The 22,650-nt window shown below is 41.0% G+C and overlaps 1 protein-coding gene across 1 annotated transcript; it reads right to left on the bottom strand.

The window, feature by feature from the left end:
* Positions 1 to 694: 694 nt before the first annotated feature.
* On the bottom strand, positions 695 to 22,360 carry LOC127808307 (protein DCL, chloroplastic-like). The gene is made up of 3 exons (XM_052346792.1): positions 21,750 to 22,360; positions 3,951 to 4,065; positions 695 to 1,116 (listed from the first exon to the last, which is right to left on the bottom strand). The coding sequence occupies exons 1-3, from the start codon at positions 22,124 to 22,126 to the stop codon at positions 934 to 936; spliced, it is 675 nt and encodes a 224-aa protein (XP_052202752.1). The 5' UTR covers positions 22,127 to 22,360; the 3' UTR covers positions 695 to 933.
* Positions 22,361 to 22,650: the final 290 nt, after the last annotated feature.

Genomic DNA, 22,650 nt, shown 5'->3' with positions numbered 1-22,650 from the left:
ATGAATGAATGAAAAAGCACCTGCATGACATTGAAACAAATTTAAGTATTTGAGAGAGGACAGAAAGCATCAAGCCCTTGCCTAAAAAGTTCAAACACAAGCTAAGGAAAAGGAGGACATCCAAGATAATAATTCTTTTTATCAAAAGTGGGGATAACAAGGAGTCTATTCTAATGAACAATGGAAACTACCAGAACCTGATTTTTAAACTAAGTTTGTTTCATCCCTATCATTCATTCCACTCATGAGCAAAAGCATCAAGCAGCAAGTGAGGCCTCCCACTTTAATGCACAGCCTTACCCGCAAACTATCTTCACAACTCAAATTTATGACTTGGTAGTCACGAAGAAAGAAGTAAGTTTTTACCGTTACTACTACTACTACTACTACTACAGCTAGCCTTATAAAGAAAAAATAAATAAAGAACTAAAATGATGCATATACTTCTTACAAACCATGCTACTATCTAATACTTCTGACTTCACAGTATCAGTCAACAAGACGTGTATCTTTCAAGGTTTCACGGTATCCCTCCACAATAAATCTATATCTCATTTCTCCCACGATTTCAGTGCAAGAATTTCCTGGTATTTGCATCTAAGATGAGCAATATATCTCAGATGAAAGTATTGACACACAGTGAGCAAAAAAACATAAACTGAAGAGATTATGTTACATAATACGGAGAACCACATGAGGGAATGCTGCGGTAACTTCCATCTTATAAAGACGACGTTTCACAGCATCTAAGAACAACACAAACTTTCATTTCCCATACAATCATAATACAAGAATTTCAAATATTTCCCTTTGCATTGCACAATATATTTCAGCAGGGGAAGATGAGTTAAACAAAGGAAAAAACAAGAAGATGAGTTACTTAGCAAAAAAAAAAAAAAAATCTTGCATAAATGCTGGTCCTAGTGACTTCGCTTACCTAGAGTCACTACGTCTACGTCGTCGGAAATGCCTGAGAATGAAGCTGTCGGCATACAGAGGATAATTTTTCCTGATCAACCCCTTTATGCATTTCCAATATGAAAAGTCAACCACCTCCCCATCTTTACGCACTATAAACAAACATCTCGAGCTATCAAAATTAGGGTGGTATCCGACCTGCGAAACAGAAATTAGAAACTCACATAATTCACTGATCCAGTTCAAGTAAATTCAAATATGAAAAATAGGGAAAAGCATCAGAAGAACCAGATTTGCTAAAGTTAAATGAGGGAATTTGATGAGAAATTGTTTAGTGCCTTCATATCAAAATTTTAGTTTAATGCACACACCCACACATCAGAAAAGTGAAGTTAATATATCTAGAAAGAAAGAGTCTTCCCATAATGTTATCAGGTTTTAGAAAGAAAAGGTTTAACAAAAGGACATGCTAGTACCCTAGTCCTTTCTCTGTTCCCTATGATTCGACAATGTCAACCCACCAAAATTAACAAGTTCTTACTTGGGCAGCATTTCCAATGTGTAAGCAGGGTTTGCCATGATATAGATATGATGAGAGGGAAAAGCACCTTTTGCTGCTACCCTGTTTTGTAAATATTGAGAGGATACTAAAAGCAAAAACAACATTTTCACATTTCTGCCTGCCCTGGATGAGGACAGGGGTATAAGAGAAAAAACTGCATCATATTTAGTAATAGATCATGGAAATAATAGGGATAGTAATAAGATACACATTAATATGTCACAGCCCAAGGGTTGGCATGTAATTAGATGGATAGTAGAGGGGTATGGCCGGCTATTGTAGGCTGTTACAACTGTAATAACCCACTTGGCATGGCAGCCTAGTTGGCACATGGCCACTTGGAGATTCTAGAGAGTTAGTTAGAAGGAGCCTCTATTGTAACCAACTCCTATAAATAAGAAGTTGCTCATGAGGATGGGGATATGTGAAGATTATTCCACAAGTCCTTTCCCTCCAATTCAATCTCAATTCTCTAACTCTCCCTCATTCTCTCTCTCTCTCTCGCTCACATTTTCCTTCCTGCCACTATCTTTCCAAAAATTCCAGAAATACAACCGGTCAGATTCCTAGATCTGACAATATGTTATAGTGTTAACATGAATATATTATTAAGTGCTTAGTTCTTTTGCATCTGCTTCATCTAAAAATCTCATTACATAAATAAGAACATCATATTAAGCCTTAATGTCATTGGGTGGACTCAGCTACATGGATTCCAGTTCATCAATCACTTTTATATATGGCCATATCTTCTATTAAGATATTATAATGCACATCATGCCTAATAGTTTCTCACCAAGTTTTTTTTGGCCTTCCTCTACCTCTTTTGTTAAAAGCTTCTTCTGTTCCATCTACTTTGAGGAGCATTTATTGGTCTTCCTCTAACACAATTAAGCATCTTAATCATGTTTTATACATATTATCTTCAATAAGAACCATTCCAACCTTATGACGTACAACCTTAATCATTACGCTTATATTTTGCACATATTGACACTTCACTAGCCAACATTCTGAACTGTATGACAAAACTGGTCATAGGGCCTTCGATAATTTTTTTTCTCAAAAACTGACAACATATGTTCGTAAAATGGAAACAAAGCACCCTACATTTTTCAGTTGCCTGAAAGTGGGAAAAGATTTACAGAAATCAACACAAAACAAAGTCCACCATAGATGAAGATCACCCATCAAATCATCATACTATTGTAGAAAAAGGAAAAGAAAGGTAGCACATAATGTGCCTCAACTCCAGAGTCTATGTTATGCCATTTGAAAGGTTCCCCATCCTTGACATCCTTAACTGATGAATCCTAAAAATTTCTAACCAATTTTTACTAGTGTTAAAGAAGGCAAAAGCTAAAAGTTACACCCTTGTACCAGACAAAATTCTGTCAACAGATGTCAGGACTGTTTTATCCCAGCATGTCTTCAGAAATAAAACATGATTACAGTGTTGCAGATATAAGACTTGTACATACACAGAGAGAGCTTCAATAACGCCCCCACCTCCACACACACACACACACAAAAAGAAAAGAAAGAAAGAAAAGGTAAAAAAATCAAATAAGAAAGAAGTTCATACAACTTTATGTTCTCATAAGAACAGCAGATGAGAGTGTAATGCTTGCTCTCATTGGCAGCAAATAATAAGAAACAAATGCCATAAAAATTGGAACTTGATTTTGACTTAATTGTGGAAATAACTGAATAAATTGCAAAATACCTGTATGATGAGGTAGATCAGCTATAGCTACAAGAAAATGCACAAACTTTTGTACCAGTTGTAAAGTAGACGTAATTCATCTATCTTTTTAAAGTGCATCAGAAAGAACTAAGAACAATAAAATAAGAAACAAATGCCATAAAAATTCGAACTTGATTTTGACTTGATTGTGGAAATAACTGAACAAAATTGCAAAAGAACTGTATGATGAGATAGATCAGCTATAGCTACAAGAAAATGAACAAATTTTTGTAACAGTTGTAAAGTAGACGTAATTCATCTATCTTTTTAAAGTGCATCAGAAAGAACTAAGAACAACAAAATATCCTTTTTATTAATATTTTAAAGGGGTACAAGAATAACTGGAGCCAAGAATATCACAATTAACTTCCACAAATTGCAGTCAAAGATATCTCAAATTGTGAGGTCCAGTTCAGTTTGATGGGGGTAGTTTAGCAAAGCATATTCTGCCTGTTTAGGTTTCTATTAAATCAAACTTTAAAATCTGGCATACAGAAGAAATTAAGGATGGGAAATGCAAAGCTAAACTATGCATATAGCAATTTATACAGAACTGTTTTCTTTTTTTTTGGCCAATCAATTTTTATAGAACTTTGAATTAATAATGTTTACGAGTGTAATACATTATGGACTATGCAACCAAGTTAAATTGTCAAGAGACTTTTGTAGGTTTCACCTAAAATATCCAAATAATATTAACTGCTCAGAGAGAGAGAGAGAGACCTTGATGTAATCAACTCCACATCCAATCTTCTTTTCACACTCTGGATGATATGGAAGCAACCTCTCTAGGATAGTCTTCTCATGCTCAGGAAGTAATCTATCACCACTCTCATATCTGCAACAATAATTCATTTTTCATGCATATAATGATAAATACCACTGGAATTGTGCTCATCTAGCAATTAACAGACATTTTCTTCTAGCAACTATCACCACTATCATATCTTCAAGAGTAATCCATTTGCACATTATGATAAATACCACAAGAAGACCAAAACTACATACTCATCTAGAAATTAACAACGATATTTTCTTTTAGCAACAACTATTAACAAAGTTTTCAGAGTTATAATTTAACAACAAATTTGTCATTAGTTTCCTCCAACATGACTACAGAGAAGAACGTTATAAGGGCAAACTGAAAAGAAAAATCATTCTGTGAAATAGGTTAATAAGAATATAATGGTGGAAGAGAGGAATATTTTAGAAGATACTATTCAATATGTTTTGTTATTTGTTTTAGAATATTTTTGTTTATTTATTTCCTAAGTACTATTAATATTTTGATTTTAGAATATTTGTGTTTAGGGAGATAGAAATCGTGGCAAGAGGTTGGGTGATGGTGAGTGGGTGGGTGCTGGTGAGAGACTTTGGGGGTTGGCGAATGGTCGACATAACTTGTGAAGGGGGGCAGGTGTGGGAGATAGAAATGTATCCGTTGGAGGCCTTTGGATCCGGCAAGGTGTTCTCTCATTTGTAGAGAGATGGCGGGAATTATGTAGGGGAAGAGGTGAATTAGAGGAGGGGGAAAATTAGAAAATGAAATGAGAGGGAGAGAGGGAATTGAGAGGGAAATAGAACAGAAAAATTGTCAAATGATATCCGATGCCTCAATGTGGTAGGACAAGCGTATATGTACTCGGCCCTAGCAGAAGTTGGCGCCAAAAACGATTGCCACTTCCGCATGCAAATAGTCCCGAATCTTCACAATTACAAATCCCTACCAGCTTCTATTGCTTATTACAATTATACCCCACCCCCTTGGGTACACAACAGTTCCCCTCCCCTTAAGCTAATTCTTGTCCTCAAGAATGCTGAGCAAGCTGGCCGCGTTTGGGAACTGTTGGAGGAACTCTGGCAAATACTCCCAAATATTATTGTCGGAATGCAGTGAGGACCACTGCACCAGCACTTGGGTGATTGGGGCTTCTTGCTGAAAAATCACTCGTTTGTCTAGGATGGCTACTGGGGTGATGGCTGGTTCTTCTTCCCTGGATGGAATGGGAATGGTTTGACTGGCCACTTGGTTCCCAATTGCACCCTTGAGTAAGGACACGTGGAACACAGGATGAATGTGTGTTCCCTCGGGCAGTTGTAGCTTGTAAGCAATTGGTCCCACCTTGGCAATAATGGCATATGGTCCAAAAAACTTGGGGCTTAGTTTAGTAACAGGCTGCCTCAATAGCGTTTTCAGATGGGGCTGACTGAATTTAAGGTACACTTTTTCTCCTACCTCAAACGTTCACTCACTCCTCTTTTTATCCGTTTGTTGCTTCATCCGGTTTTGAGCCTTGGCCAATTCAATTTTCAAAGTTTGTAGGATCTCTTGCCTGTTTTGTAGATAGGTGTCTGCGGCTGCCACTAGCGTTGGCTCCCCCATAGATGGTAGTAGGCTGGGCTTGTGTCCATATAATGCTTCAAATGGAGTCATCCCAATGGACCGATGGTGGCTGGAATTGTACCACCATTGTGCCAAGGATAATCACTTGTGCCATTCCTTGGGCTGCATAAAACAAAAACACCTTAGGTAGGTCTCAAGGCACTGGTTAACTTGCTCAGTTTAGCCATTAGTTTCCGGATGGTAAGCTGTGGATAGATGGAGCTTAAAACCCAAGGATTTCAGTAACCCTTGCCAAAATAAACTAGTAAACACCTTGTCCCTGTCAGAAATGATTGTTTGAGGCACCCCATGTAACTTCACTATATTGTCCAGAAACATTCTAGCCACCTCCTGTGCCGTGAATGGGTGGGCCAAGCTAATGAAGTGGTTGTACTTGGTTAATCGATCCACCACAACTAGGATACAGTTCCTCCCCTCTGACCGCGGTAACCCTTCAACAAAGTCCATAGTTATATTAGCCCATGCTTGATCTGGAACCCCTAACGGCTGCAGAAGACCAGGCTTAGCTACTAATTTATGTTTGCACCTCTTACAAGTATCACACTGCATTAGAAACTCCATTACTAATTTCTTTAATCCTAGCCAGTAAAACACTTGGTTCACCTTGCGGTAAGTGTTTTGGATGCCTGAGTGCCCCCTTAAAGGTGAGTCGTGCATGGTTTGGAAAATCCTTTTCTTCAAGGCATTGCAGTCTCCTATCACCAATCTGCCCCAATACCATATCAAGCCATTACATATAGAGTACCCCTGCCTGCTGTTATTGTCCAGACTCAGCTGTTCCAGTAACTCCCTTGTCCAAGCTCCTTTAGCATAGCTCGCTGTCACCTCTTGGTACCATTCTGGTACCAATGTCGTAATGGCTGCACAATGGCCCTCCTTATAATGCCTGGATAAAGCGTCGACAGCCATATTTTCTTTCCCTCTTCTATATTGAATCACAAAATCCAGCCCCATCAGCTTGGTCATCTCTTCTTCTACAAGTTAGTGTGCAACTTTTGTTGAGTAAGGAACTTGAGGCTCTCATGATCTATTCGGATTATAAATTGCCCTCCTTCCAAATAGTACCTCCATTTTTCCACTACCATCAGCACAGCTAACAACTCTTTATCATATGTGCTGAGCCCTTGATGTCTTGGGGCCAAAGCTTCACTCATGAAGGCTAAGGGTCAACCCTCTTGAGATAACACAGCTCCTACCCCGGTTCCACATGCATCGATCTTCAAAAAAAATGGCTTACTAAAATCAGGAATTCCCAACACAGGTACTTCGCACATGGCTTGCTTCAACTGTCCAAATGCATTTTCTGCCTCTTCATTCCACTTGAAGTTATCCTTTTTTAATAATTTTGTTAAGAGGCTTGTTTATCACCCCATAATTCTTCACAAAGCGCCTATAGTAACCTATTAGCCCCAAAAACCCCTTCAAGGATTTGATGGTGGCAGGTTTAGGCCATGCTACCATAGTTGAAATCTTCTTAGGATCAGTGCTGGAAACTCTAGCACTGGAAATCACATGCCCCAAATACTCAACCTACTTCTGGGCGAAGTCACATTTGGACCTTTTGATGCATAGCCAATTGAGTTTAAAGATGCTAAATACAATTCTAAGGTGTTCTCGGTGTTTAGAAAAAGTGGGGTTGTGGATTAATATATCAACAAAGAATACTAACACAAACTTTCGATGATAAGGCTCAAAGATGTGGTTCATTAGGGCTTTTGAAAGGTTGTTGGTGCGTTAGTTAATCCGAAGGGCACTACTATAAACTCATAATGCCCTTGGTGGGTTCTAAAGGTTGTTTTGGATATATCAGTTGGGTTCATCCGGATTTGATGATAACCGGATCTTAGGTCGAGTTTAGAGAAAACAGTTGCATGGTGTAGTTCATCTAGGAGGTCTTCAATGATGGGAATGGGAAATTTATCTTTGATTGTGATGTGGTTAAGTTGGCAATAGTCGACGCAAAAACGCCACGTTCCATCCTTTTTTTTAACTAAAAGGACGGAGGATGCAAATGGGCTTTTGTTGGCTCGAATTATAGAGTTGTTCAACATTTCTTACTAATTTTTCAATTTCTGTTTTGAGCTTTGGTGGGTACCTGTAGGATCTTATATTCACAGATTCAGCATTTGGTTGTAAACGGATAGAATTATCAAATGGTCTTTGAGGACGTAGGTCCTTAGGTTCTGCAAATAGATCCCTTAACTCAATAAGTAATGCATCAAGGGAGGCCAGCTCATGTACCTGCCATAGGTCCGTGGTTGGCTTGTTGTTAGTTGTTAGGCACTAACTCTCTTGTTCTCCTTGTTCCTCCGTATTCTCACTGGTCTCGATCGAAAATAATTGAGCCACTTGGGAAAACTTACACTTGAGCAATTTCTGCAGCCTCTTTCCCTTGATCAGCTTGCAGGACCCTGTTTCCATATTTCCATGAAGTGTAACTCTCATGCCTCCCTTTTCCAGCATAACCTCCATCTTATTAAAGTCAAAACTGATAGGATTGACCCCTCTCATCCAATCAACTCCCAAGACTATTTGGCACCCCCCCAGCTTCAGCAATCTCAGGTCGGCTTCAAACAATTCTCCTTGCATTGTCCAACAGAACCCCATGCAAGCTGATCTGCTTAACACCCTGCTTCCATTAGCCATCGTAACTGCTAAAGGTGGAGTGTTAGATAACTCACATTTCAATTTTTTAGCTGTCCCTTCGTTAATAAAGCTATAGGTACTCCCACTGTCAATTAGGACCATGAGTGTTCCTTCTTGCACCATTCCTTCCACCTTGACACTTGTTACTCGCCACTCCTTTTATGGCATGGAGGGATATCGTGCCATTGTCTTCCTCCTCCCAATCGTCCTCTACCACCATCGCTTCTTCTCCTGCGTCTTCTTCAATCTCCCCTCCTTCCAACAGGAGCAATTGCCTCCTGCATTGGTGTCTGGGAAAGTACTTATCCCCGCATCTGTAACAAGCCCCCGAGGGTCTCCTCTGTTCATTCCCTCTGCTTCCTTGCTGCCCCAGGTTATTAGGTGGTAGTGGTGGCTTTGGCATGGTCCCAGTCCTATACATTTCCCTTCTTGGAAGTGAGGAACCCAAGCCATTTCCCCTACTCTGACTCCTCTGTTTCTTTATCAATGCCTCCACATTTAACTCCTAAAGCAGAGCACTCTCCACTGCTCCCTGGACTGTCCTAGGCCTTGTCATCTTAACCGCGGATCTGAGTTCCTCTCCCAGCCCACTGATGAAACTTGACACGAAATAATCTTCGGTCAAGTATGGATTCCTACTGAGAATCATCGATTTTAGCTCCTCAAACCGGAGAAAATACTCCTGCACCGATCCACTCTATTTCATTTTGTTGAACTCCTCAACTATATCCATAGTCCTCTTCTCGCCGAACCTCTCACATAATCCCTTCACAAAGTCGTTCTAGCTACATTCTTCTTTCACTCTCAACCATCCTTGATACCATACGTCTCCTATGTCATTTAAGTAAGCCACCGCCAGATTAATCTTCTGTTCCTCAGCCACTTGATGTATTCCGAACAATTTTTCACATCGTTGGATCCACCACCTTGGCTTGGATTCGTCAAACACTGGAAGTTCCAATTTCGGAACTGGAAAGTTGTGGTGGTTAGAATTAACCTGGATCTCACGTCTCCTATTCGCACCGTTGTTCTCCATTGCCACTGGATCAATCTCCACCTCCGTTGATCCCACCATCCTCTATCCAATGCCAGCTCCCGGCAATATCGGTTTCGATCTCTCTCGCGGGGGGAAATCTGGAGACATCCTCATCTGTGCTTGGCTCGAAAACATGAGCATGAACTGTTGCATCTGATCACACAACATATTGCTCTGTTCTCTCATCTCATCTCTGATCTGATTGCGCATATCCCCTTGCAATCGTTCTGAGGCTTCCTCCATCCTTTGGTCCACCACCACTCCAATTGAATCCTCTATCGATTCGACTCTAGCCTGCACATCCATCACCATGGCCGTCACCTACTGAAGCTGTAGTTCCATCTACCTCATATGAGTGTCGTCCGCCATTAATGAAGCTTGTCAAAGTTCTGGGGCCAAGATCGGTGCTCTGATACCAATTGTTGAATCCTTTGGATTCGGAAAGGTGTTCTCTCGTTTGTAGAGAGAACTTGGCGGGAATTGTGTAAGGGAAGAGGTGAATTAGAGAAGCAGGGGGAAAATTAGAAAATGAAATGAGAGGGAATTGAGAGGGAAATAGAACAGAAAAATTGTCAAATGATATTCGATGCCTCAATGTGGTAGGCCGAGCGTATATGCACTTGGCCCTAGCAGAAGTTGGTGCCAAAAACGGTTGCCACTTCCGCATGCAAACAGTCCCAAATGTTCACAATTACAAATCCCTACCAGCTTCTATTGCTTATTACAATTATACCCCACCCCCTTGGGTACACGACAGAGGCCTGTCTGAATGCTAGGTATAGCTACTGAAGGTCTTTTCCCAATGGGTTGCTTCATGAGTTATAGAGGATGCAATCTAAAACAGTTTTTCTTGACTTTCTACATCCATCAATAAATGTTTTGCAATTGAGAAGGCTATTTGGAAAATGGGCCACAGTGTTGACGCATTCATCCCCTCCTGGCTTCAAAGAGGGAAGAAGTGGAGATTTCCCTTCATCAGTTTTGGGTATCAGGACAAGGTGAAGCAGGCTGTTCTTTTTTTCAATGAATTCTGATTTTGTGGAAGAAAATTCTTGGTAAAGGTGGTGTCTGCCAGAAAAGGCCCTGTTAAGGAAAAGGCTGGGTATAGGCATCTGCCAAGGAAGGTCTGGATCCCAGTAAATTGAAATCATGTTCAATGGGTCTGGGTTCTGGTGAATAAGAACATTGAGGAAGCAGATGAGCGCAGTGGTTATTTGTTAGAGGTAGTTTGGACGCAAGAGGATCTCAATCCTGCAGAGAGGACTGATACCATGATTCAGGCTGGTCATACTTTTCATGAGCCTGCTGTAACTCTAGATTGGTACTCTCCGCTAATGAAGGCCTTGTTTGAGCCTTCTGCAGAAGAAGTCAAGTGGATTGATTCCTGTATTCTGGCTAGCACAGTAAGTCACAATCATATATCCAGTCCAAATGTTCTTAATAAAATTATCGAGCAGGAGGGAGTTTCAGCCTGCTCCTTTAGGCTGCTAGGAGGAAATCTGGTTCTCTTAATGCTAAGTTGCAAAGCTGAACAGGACAAGTTGCTGTCTGGCAGCCAAGATTGGGCCTCTGCCTAGTTTGATGATTTTGGTGCAGCAAGTCCAAAGGATCTATCTTTCTACAGATTCACCTGGTTAAGATGTGAAAGGGTGCCCCTGGCAGCCTGGAACCCAAGGTTTTTTGAAATGGTGGGAAATTTGTGGGGCAAGCTTATTATGCTAGATAATGACACTAATGATAGGAGAAGGCTTGATGTGGCAAAGGTTTTAATTGCAACACCAAATTCAAGTCATGTGCAGGGGACTTTTTCTTTGGTAATGGGGGGTAATCTTTTCACAGCAACCATTTCAGAGGAGCCTGTTAGTATTGATTCTCTCTTCATTGATAATTTGGATGGGCAACTGGCAGATGAAATTCTGGTGGCTTCTCTGGTGGCAGCTGGCCGGAATTTCAAAGAAGAAGGGGAAGGGTTGGTCTGTACTCAGCTGGGTTTTCATGATTCCCCATGCACATATTCTCATGAAATAAATAAAAGTTGTGGGGAATCTAGAAAGTCAGAACAATTTGAAAACATTTTGACTGATGATATAGTGAGGCCTCTACAGGAATCTGGACCTCGTTTGCCTAAAACATTTGCATTTAACTTCCAGAATGGTAGAAAGGACACTACACAGCTCATTGATGATTCTGAAAATATCTTGCCTGGCCCTTTTGTCTCTAATGGTTTGATTGAGCAAGGGGTGGCGGGAACCTTATCTTTACCTGGGTCATCCACTGATGGGCCTGAAGTTAGAGTGGATTCTAATTTTGTTGATTTTTTCTCCAGGTTTGGATTCAGAATTGAGATCTCTAAATTCTTCCCTGAGAATTCAAGATAAAAAAAGAACAGCGGGTCATGTCTATATGAGAAGGAAGAGATTTGGAGAGTCAGGTCTTTTGGCTTCTAGTTAGTTCACCTTTAATCCAGGTTGGTTCTGAAGAGCTCGGTGCTCTTCTGTCCCTCCACGGGTGGCTGCAGTTGGGGTCCTGGAGAGTTGTTATAACTGTCCTCTAACTTGCATTCAGCTGATCCACTTTCTGTGGCTAAAGAAACCTGGGAAGCAGGAAAGTCTCTTGTGCTGGCATTCCAGGGGAATGAGAGGAGCTTCTAAAGGTTCTGACTGATTGGGAAATTAATGAAAGAATAGCCTGGCAGACCGAGAAAGGGGCTAACAAAAAGGGATAATTAACCAGTATGGAGATTCTATCTTGGAATGTTAGAGGCTTGGCTTCCAGGATTAAGAGACAGGCAGTCTTAAGGTGGGTCAGAAAGAAACACATTGATTCCATTGCAATTCAGGAGTGTAAGTTACAGGTAGATCAGGACACTGTCAAGCAAATTTCTGGTTTTGATAATGTTGGTTGGGGTCTTGTTGGTGCACAAAACATGGCTGGAGGAACTCTAGTTGCCTGGAACTTGGATTCTTTTGAAGCAATTTCAGTGCAGGAATGTTTGAATAGGATAACCGTGGAAGGTCAGCGGAAATCTGAAGATTTTAGGTGCTGGTTGATAGCTGTGTATACTCCTACAACAGAATCTACAATATCTGTTTGGAATCAGATTAGAGGTTTTCAGGCTGTCATTAACTTTACCTGTGTTTGATAGGCAATTTTAATGAGGTCATTAGCCCTGACGAAAGGAGTACAGGCACGGATCTAACTCATGGAATGAGACTTTTTAATGATTTTTCTGTTAGCAATTAGGGAGAAGGCCTAATTGAAATTTTATTGAATCCGAGTAGGGGTATTTTTATCAGTACAAAATATCTATACTATCTCCTAGAAAACTGGAATAAATTCAAATTTAGATAACAATAACTGATATCTAAAATGTTGTAACTGATATTTAAAATGATGAATTATCTTTCTCTTTCAAGCTTTATCATTTCCTTGAATTTTTGGCACTTATCTTATCTTCTAGGCTCTCTCATCTTTTAAATCTTAAATTCTTTCAACCACCCTATCTTTTCTTTTTAAACTTAAACATCCAATCAGCAATCTTTATGATCTCCGACACTCCCTCTTAAGCTGGTGAGTAAATATTATCCATTCCCAACTTGAAAATTAATGCCTGAAATTGGAGATTATTGATTCCTTTGGTAAACACATATGCTAACTATGATCTTGTAGCACATATGGAGTACAAATGAGACCGTTGTCCAGTTTTTCCTTGATAAAGTGTCTGTCAACTTCTATGTGTTTTGTTTGATCATGTTGTACGGAATTATGTGCTATATTGATAACTGACTTATTGTCACAATAAAGCTTCATAAGACCGTCCCACTTAATTCTTAAGTCTTCCAAGATAATCTTTAGCCATAGTAATTCACATACACCCTGTGCTATAACTCGGAATTCAGATTTAGCACTTGATTTTGGCAAAACATTTTGCTTCTTGCTTCTCCATGTGACTAGATTTCCTCCAACAAAGGTGCAATATGCAGAAGTATATCTTCTATCTGTCATTAAATTTGCATAGTCTGCATCGGTATAAGCTTCGAGTGTAATCTTGGTATGTTTCCTGAACAATATGCCTTTCCCAAGATAATATATCTCCTATCTGTCATACAATGCTTTCTTAAGCTTTCATAGGAGCTATATTTTTAGCATATCTAGGTGGGATTTCCATATATATTTCCTCCTCAAGGTCTCCAAGTAAAAAGGCATTTTTTACATCAAACTGTTGTCATGTAATTACCGATTAAAGTAGTAAAAAATAATAAAACATAAGTTAGTTAGTGTTGTGAGGGGTTGTACCAGGGAGTAGCTATGATGTATGGTACGTAGGCGAGTACACTTTTGGGGGAGAAGTCCATGTAATTGAAAAGGGTATAAAATGTTGCCGATCCAACTAATGGAGGCATCTGAAAACTTAATGAAATTCTTCTAAATTCCTTCTCTCACTTTCTCTCTCTCTCTCTCTCTCATTCTCTCTCCCTTTCTCTCTCTCTCATTCTCTCTTTTTCTCTGTAAAATTCTCTCGACTCCTTGATCTCTGTCCTACCGGAAGAGATCAGTTGTTAATTAGTTGTCAGATCCCTTAGGATCTAACAATTTTGGTATCAGAGCTAATCCTTGGCCTGGATGGTTGACGGTGACTGACAATGGCTAAAGGGAAGAGGATGAAGAACCTAGCACAAGTCCAACAATGTGGATCCACGATGAGCAATCTATAAGCTCGAGTGAATTAATTGGAGTTGGGATTCAATCGGAATCACGATGCCATCATGGCTATCAATAGGAGATTGGAGGGAGCAGTGGCTCAAATCTATCAGGACATGGGAATTCAAATCAAAGAGCAACTCCAGGTGTTTATGGTGATGTTTGCGAGGCAAAACCAAGTATGTCTCTCTCCTGACTTCCCTCCTAGGGAGAGATCAGATCCAATTTTATCAGGGCAAGGGGTGAATCAGAGGGCGATTGGAACCTCTAAAGGAGGAGAAGATCATGAAGAACTCGGTAAGAATGGATGGGGACGCCAGCCAGAGGCATCGGTGGTGCAAACTCTGCATAGTTTACCCATCCCACGATTGGAAATTCCACTATTCGATGGTGTGAGTCCTCGATGGTGGATCATTAGGTGTGAATGGATGTTTGAGTGGTATGGGGTGGTAGAGAGGTAGAAGGTGGTCATGGTTAGGGCCTACCTTAATGATGCAGGAGATGCTTGGTACCATGGGTGGTCCAAGGTTCGAGGAGACTATAGATGGGAGGAATTCACAGAGGAGCTTTGTGAGAGGTTTGGCGATTGGGGATTGTCTGATGTGGTGGAAGAATTCAATAAAATCAGGCAGGTTGGCTTTGTGATGGAATACCAGTTGAGATTCGAAGAGCTAAAAGCACTTCTCAACCATAACCCTTACTTGACAGAATTCTTCTTCGTTTCATGCTAGAACTCTTAAGCATGCAACTGACAGTGCAAGGCTGCATGAGTTGACTGTGGAGGTGTTGATGAAGAAACAAAGGATAATAGCCAAGGGGGTTAACCAGAGTAATTTGCACCAAGGGGGAAGGAGCTATACTAAGGAGATGGGAAAGGGATCTCTAGGGGTGAAAAGCTTGGCATTAGCTGCTTCTACAATTCAAAGTGGGAACATGATAGAGCAGAGGAGGCAAATTGGCCTCTGTTTTAGGTGCAGCAATAAATATTTCCCCAGCCACCAATGTAAGAAGTAGCTCTTATTATTGGAAGGGGAAGAAGGGGAGATAGCAGAGGAGGGAGAAACATCCCAACCCCAAGGAGAGGAAGACGAGGACAATGAGGAAATATCTTTGCATGCCCTGAAGGGATTGACCAACAGTAAAATAATCAAAGTGGAAGGAAAAGTGGAGGATTGTAAGTTGATGATTCTCATTAATAGTGGAAGCACCCACAGTTTTTTGGATGAGGGAACAGCCTGAAGGTTTAGATGTTCCCTGGCCAACACACAATCGTTAACCATGACCGTAGCCAATAGCAACAAGGTGATGAACTGATTAGCCTGCACATGGTTTTGTTGGGAGATGTAGGGGGAGGAGTTTGAGGCTGATCTCAGACTCCTTAAACTAGGGGGGTGTGATCTGGCGTTGGGGGTCGATTGGATGAAGCATGCAAGTCCAATTTGCTTCAATTTCATAAAATGGAAGTGACATTCGAGGAGGAGGGCAGAAAAATGACTCTAACAGGAAGCAAGGAGTTTGGAATATGCAAGATGATTACAGGAAGAAGGCTACAAAAGATAATTAAGCACAAAATGAATCAGGTGGCTCACTTGTTTTCCATCCAAGCCATAGATCAGATGGAGGAGGAGCTAGAACCTGAAGGGGAGTTCATGCTGATAGTGAGCAAACTACCCTAGACTAACATAGAGGCACCAATCTGGCCTTCTTAATATACTACTAGCTGAATTTGGAGATCTATTCGTAGAACCTAATTCCCTACCCCCAACCCAACACATTGACCATACGATCAACCTTAAGCCTAACACAAACCGTGTTAATGTCCGTGCTTATCGTTACCCTCCTAACCAAAAGATAGAAATAGAAAAGTTGGTCAACAAGATGCTTACAAAATCACTTATCAAACCCAGCCATAGCCCATTTGCATTAACTACCGCCAATTAAATAAGATAACCATCAAGGATAAATTCTCCATTCCTCTTATTGAAGATCTACTAGATGAACTGAAACATGCCACAATTTTTTCTAAGCTTGACCTAAGATCCGGTTATCACCAAATCTGAATGAGCCCACATGACATACCCAAGACTACACGCCGAACCCACCATGGCCACTATGAATTCCTTGTTATGCCCTTTGACCTAACAAATGCACCTGCTACCTTTCAATCATTGATGAATCATATTTTTGAACCCCACCTAAGAAACTTTATCCTTGTGTTCTTTGATGACATATTGATATATAGCTCAACCTTTGACCTCCATCTTAAACACCTAAGGACTATGTTTGAGATCCTCCAACTCAACTAGTTCTATATCAAAAGGTCAAAGTATGCCTTTGCACAAAGACAAGTGGAATATTTGGGGTACATTATATTTGGCCAAGGGGTGAGTACTGATCCAAAGAAGATAGCAGCTATGACCAATTGGCCAAGGCCTACAACCAGTAAGGCCTTGAGTTTTGGGGGCTGATAAGCTATTATAGGAGGTTTTTTTTTTTTTTTTTTTTTTTTGGAGGGGGGGGGGGGGGGGGTTAGCAAGCCATAGACTTGTCGAAGAAGGACAGTTTTGTATGGGAGCAGCCTTCAAGTAGCTGAAGAAATCAATGTGCGAGGCCCCAAGGTTAGGCCTACCAAATTTCAACAAAACATTCGTAGTGGAGACCGATGCAAGTGGGATGGGAATTGGAGTTGTCCTTATGCAGAAGGGTAGACCCCTAGCATTTATAAGTCAGGCTTTAGCCCCCAAGCATGCTGGCCTAAGCATCTATGAGAATGAACTATTGACAGTGATTTTTGCGATGGAAAAATGGAGACACTACCTGGAGGGAGGGAAATTCATTATTAAGGCCGACCATGAGAGCTTGAAGTTTCTATTACAATAGAAACTTCACACTCACTTACAGAAGAAGGGGATGACCAAACCTAGATTATGTCATTCAGTACAAGGGGAAAGAGAACATTACAACTGATGCCCTCTCTCGATGTCAAGAGGAAGGGACAGCTGCAGCCATTATAGTATTAGTACCAGATTGGTGTCAAGAGGTGGCAATGAGTTATGAGTCAGATAGACAGACCAAGGCCCTCTAGGAACAATTGATTGTAGACCCTACGAGTAAGAAAGGGTATACCCTTGTGAATGGGTTGATTTGGTATAAGGGAAGATTGGTTATTGGGGATTGTGCAGTGCCAAAGAAAAAGACCCTACAAGCCCTACATGGGTCTCCTATTGAGGGGCATTCAAGTATACAGAACACCTATCATAAGGTGAAACAGTTATTCTATTAGCCCAAGCTTAAGAAGGAGGTGATCAAATTTGTTTTGGCATGTGATGTGTGCAAGAGGTGCAAATATGAGACTGTAGCCTACCCAGAGATGTTACAACCATTGACCATTCCAGGACAAGTATGGGAAAGTGTCTTGATGGATTTTAGAGAGGGGTTGCCAAAGTTGAGGGTAAGGACTGCATTTTTGTAGTAGTGGATTGACTCCCAAAATTGGCTCACTTCATAAGTCTTACCCATCCATACACAGCTCAGGAAGTGGCCAGAACCTTCTTAGACCAAGTGGTTAAGTTGCATGGTATTCCAAAGACCATGGTATCCGATAGAGATAAAGTGTTCCCCCAGCTTACTGTGAAAGTCACTGATGAAATCCTTGGGAGCTAAACTAAGTATGTCTTTTTCCTACCACCTCCAAACTGATGGATAGACCAAGAGGGTCAATCAATGCCTGAAAATATACCTTAGGTGCTTACGTTGTCTACATCCCAAAGGATGGCACAAGTGGCCATCTCTGGCCCAATAGTAGTATAATTCTAGCCACTATAGTTCCATTAAAATGTCCCCCTTCCAGGTTCCACAAGTGTGGCAACCGTGGATGAACATCTACAAACAGAGGCAGCAAATCCTACAATTGCTAAAGAGGGATCTAGCTTTGGCCCAAAATCGCATGAAACAACTAGATGGTAAAGGGAGAAGTGATAGGGAGTTCTCTATGGGAGAGGAAGTTTATCTAAAACTAAGGGGACCCCACCTCAGATCACTATCAACAGGCGTTATTTCCAAGCTGAGCACCAGGTATTTTGGTCCTTTCCCTATTACAACCAAGGTGGGAAGTGTGGCTTACAAGCTATAGCTACCAGAGGGATCCCAAATCCATCTGGTATTTCATGTGTCATTATTGAAGAAGGTTGTAGGAAGGTAGCCGATGAGATCCTAGTTACCTCAGGGAGCCTTTGACTCCAACCCTTCCCTCCGCCATCTTGGACAAATGTGTGATCTACAAGCAAGGGGCCCCAATTATTCAGGTGCTAGTAAAGTGGTCCAACATGCATGCGGGCAACAATAATTGGGAGTACCTCCCGGACCTACTTAATTAGTTTCCTAGAGTAGCCAGCCTACTGACCATTTCTTGAGGACAAGAAACATCTCAAGGGAAGGGTATTGTCATGTAATTACCAATTAAAGTAGTAAAAAATAATAAAACAAAACTAAGTTAGTGTTGTGAGGGGTTACACCGAGGGGTGGCTATGATGTATGGTACATAGGCGGTTACACTTTTGGGCGAGAAGTCCATGTAATTGAGAAGGGTATAAAATGTCACCGATCCAACTAATGGAAGCATCTGGAAACTTAATGAAATTCTTCTGAATTCCTTCTCTCCCTTTCTCTCTCATTCTCTCATGTTCTCTCTCCCTCTCTCTCTACATTTTCTCTCTCATTCTCTCTTTTTCTCAATAAAATTCTCTCAACTCCTTGATCTCTGTCCTACCAGAAGAGATCAATTGTTGATCAGTTGCCAGATCCCTTAGGATCTAACAACTGTTAGAGTGGCCAATCAAAGTTCTTACCTAGGGATAACAGAATTCTCACCGTGTTCATTTTTGCTACTAGAGCAAATGTCTCTTGATAGTCTATTCCATACGTCTGTGCATAACCCTTTTGCTACTAGGCTTACTTTATACATTTCCAATGTCCCATCTGCTTTATACCTCACCGTGTATACCCACTTGCATCCTACTAGTTTCTTCCCTTTTGGTAGATCTACAACTTCCCATGTTTTGTTTTTCTCCAAGGCCTACATTTCAACATTCATAGCATTTCTCCAATTCTCACAAGTCAAGGCCTCAGAAATAGTATTAGGAATTGACACAGTGTTTAAATTTGTGAGGAAGCATTTATGACAAGGAGATAGTTGTGCAAATGACACAAAGTCTGAAAGTGGATACCTTGGTTGTTTGGTACATTCCCTAGTTCCCTTCCTTATGGGGATAGGCTAATCCAATTCAAATGTAGATTGAGGAGGATCTGAAGGTATTACCTCATTCCCATGATTAGGTTCTGATGCTTGAACTGACCTCGGTCTAGGACTCTTCCTCCTTGAGTAAACCTGAGGAAACATCAGACACATCTGCATTCCCTTCAACTAAGGATACATGTTCCGGTTCAAGTTCAGGCAGAGTATCACCAAGGTTGGGTTGTTGAGGTTCAAGGGTAGGAGCAGGCTTGGGTTGTTTGGGTAGTTAAGGTTCAAGGGTAGCAGGTAGATCTAGATCAAGTAGAAAATAATCCGCATAGTCTCCCTCTGACAAGAAGGTGGAGGAAAAAAAGATGTAGACTTATCAAATGTAACATCAACTGAAATGTAAAATTTTCTAGTAGATGAATGGTAGCATTTGTAGCCCTTTTGAGTGGAAGAATAGCCCACAAAGATGGTTTTAAACGCTCTGGGATCCAATTTCCCCTGGATTTGACCATGTATATGAACATAGGAGACACACCCAAATATTCTAAGAGCAAGATGATGAGTAATGGTAAGATGCAGGCAAAAGCATGACAAGACACCCATAAGGCTTTGGTGATTCAATACACGAATAAGAAGGCAATTAATAATGTGCGTGGCTGTGAGAACTGCTTCCCCCCAATAATGTTTTGGCACACTTCATTGGAATAGTAATGCCTAGGTTGTGAAGAGAAGGTGACCATTTCTCCTTTTAGCTACCCTATTTTGTTGAGGAGTATAGACATAGGAGGACTCATGAACGATCCCTTCCCTTTGGAAACAGGTTGATAGAGTGTGATTAAAATAATCCCTGGCATTATCTAAACGAAACTGTTGAGAACAAATTCATTCAACTTATGAGGAGGGAACCCCAAGAGCAACAAAGCTAGAGACAAAAAGGCGTCATGACAACAACACAAAAGACAAAACGTTCAAGGGAAATTATCCTAAATGAGGGCGGACCCTCAAAACTGTATCATGACAATGATGTAAAGAGGAAAGCAACTGCATGATGAGGATTGTTGTAACCGACCAATCACACCTTGGTACAAATTGTCACTATGATAAAGAAACTAGTAACACATCCATCCATTGAATCAGTTATCCCAAGACTCCCTTGACCTTGAGGAATTACCAATTAAGCAACTTGTCAACTTGTTGGCAGGTATCATGAAAGCACAACAAGCCTCCACAGCCTCCTTTAAGCATTCATCAACTCTAAATCCCACAAGGCTACAACTTTTGCAACATAGATATCAAATCCTAACAAGGTAAGCATGCTCTCTAGTGTGGACACACCTCAATCCAGTTGGTCATGGAAATTTCGGAAACAATGTCCACCTCAATAAATGTTGTTGAACTAGGAGGTGTTCCTCCATATAAAAATAGCCAAGGAACACATCCCCCCCCCCCCCCCCGAGAGAGAGAGATGATAATAATAATGATAATAAATGTTCTCCACTCTCAGCCTTACAAGTCTAAGTTGACAGATTGAGCCCATAGTCTCAGCTAGGGAGACAGAACACAGTTCTCGAACAATAGATGACGAAAACTCTTAAGGAAAGTCCCCTCACAATGCAGAAGTCATGGACAGACCATCTTAAGCCATTTCGTCTCCTATCGGGCCACTTGTATGTTGGCCAACAACTGCTTGGAGTGAGAAGAATCTACAACCTTAAAAGGCATCAGCAAGACACCCCAAGGTTCCGCATCTACCCGTTCTTTTGCTTAGTTTCTATCTCTCACTCTTCATCAAAAAAAAAAAAGACACCCCAAGGTTTATCCCCTGCATCCAAAAAGGGTGCATGGCACCCAAGTTCAAGGTACTCCCAAAGTAGGAAGGCCTCGCAAGGCCTTAGGCCCAATCAAGGTGCTACTACTAGTCATTATCGTGGTGATAAGTTTTCAAGAAAAAAGAGGGTAGAAAGTTGAAGATTTAAAAAGGAAATGGGTGTAGAAACTGGACTTCAAAAGCAAGATTCATAGAAAGCTTGAAGATCTCAATTCTCTAAATCAGAGACAGGGTCTTATTTCTAAGCATCAAAAAGATAACTTCAAAGAACCAAAATTATGTCCTCCCAAAATATAAACTCGTCAATGATTCCCACCTTTCTTTCGAGAAGTCACATTAAAACCTCTCAAATTGGCCTCACACCATTTTGAACAAATTGTTCTCTAGTATTTTGTGATACCTTCCCAACAGTGTACGGACATAGTTTTATACTTCACTTCAGGACTTCAACGCGTTTGGCCACGTAGCTCTCATAAAATGTCGCAATTGTAAGATTCTACCATATAGTTGCTCCTCATGGATGAAACTTTCCTCGTAACTCTGCAGCCTACTCTAATTGATTGTATGTGCAAAAGTCAAATCTAAAAGGACAATCGTCCACTATAGAACCGAATTCATTTCAGATGAAGGTACATATAAGCAAGTAGAACTAATAGAGACCTTACTTTCCAGAATGAAGAATCATGCGGACAAAGCCAACAAGGGGCACAGTGTCCTCCAAAATCTGGTCCTCCCAATCAACCCACCCGTCTCCCTCTCTGCTCCCGCCACTGTCATCTTCGTCTTCCTCCTCGGATAATCCAACAGATTCTTTCTCCGACTCGTCCACCGCCGGCGAGACCACCGGCTTCCGGAGCAACTCTGGCGCAGTGTAGGCTTCTTGGCTCCCGCCGCCGATGGACCGAGCCTTCAGGGAACAATTACGAAGGCGTGAGCGGTGCGAAGCGAACGAGAGAATTGAAGGAGGAATTGCAAAATAGTGGGAGATAGGGTTTCTGTGGAAGTGAATTTGCTGTGGCTTTGAAGTTAGTGAAGACGCCATGGCTAAAGAATTCTCTAAGATTTTGGTTCAAAGCTCAGCATGTTGTTGTTGTTGTTGCTGTAACGGTGTAGAGATTGGATTCGGTTGGTTGGGGCTATGGCTTCTGAGAGTTGGGGAACAGTTAACGGTCGCGGGGTCGTCGCCTTCGCTCTCTGTATTGAGTGTAATCTCACCCGATGATAGAAGCAAGCACAGACTGTATAATTGATAGTCCAATGTAAAGCGGGTAACCCGCTGCATGTTTTCGGCGTTTTTGCCCTTGTCGGGGCGGGTTGGCATTGCAAAATTAGGGCTAGAATCAGGGAAGGCTAAACTGTGTCTCTCGGTCGATAGAATGGGCTGACTTTATTTGCTCCATCCATTATCACCATCCTTAGAGCAACTCCAAAAGGAGTTGTCCGATGCTAAATCATTCATACCTAATTTTAAACAATGTTATGATATTTTTAAATTATAAATTTACTTCAATAATATGTGTTATTTTAATATTTTTTATTAAAAAATATAATTAAACTTAACGATTA

This window comes from Diospyros lotus, chromosome 8, assembly GCF_014633365.1.
Source record: "Diospyros lotus cultivar Yz01 chromosome 8, ASM1463336v1, whole genome shotgun sequence".
Lineage (NCBI taxonomy): Eukaryota > Viridiplantae > Streptophyta > Magnoliopsida > Ericales > Ebenaceae > Diospyros > Diospyros lotus.
This window is presented reverse-complemented; position numbering and strand designations above follow the sequence as displayed.

Bases quoted from the DNA above. Each gene is read 5' to 3' on its own strand.
- LOC127808307 (XM_052346792.1), bottom strand. From the start codon at position 22,126: ATGGCGTCTTCACTAACTTCAAAGCCACAGCAAATTCACTTCCACAGA. The intron at 4,066-21,749 runs GTAAGGTCTCTA...TTATTGTTGCAG, and splicing joins ATGATTCTTCATTCTGGAAA to ATATGAGAGTGGTGATAGAT. The intron at 1,117-3,950 runs GTCTCTCTCTCT...TCTGTTTCGCAG, and splicing joins GTGGAGTTGATTACATCAAG to GTCGGATACCACCCTAATTT.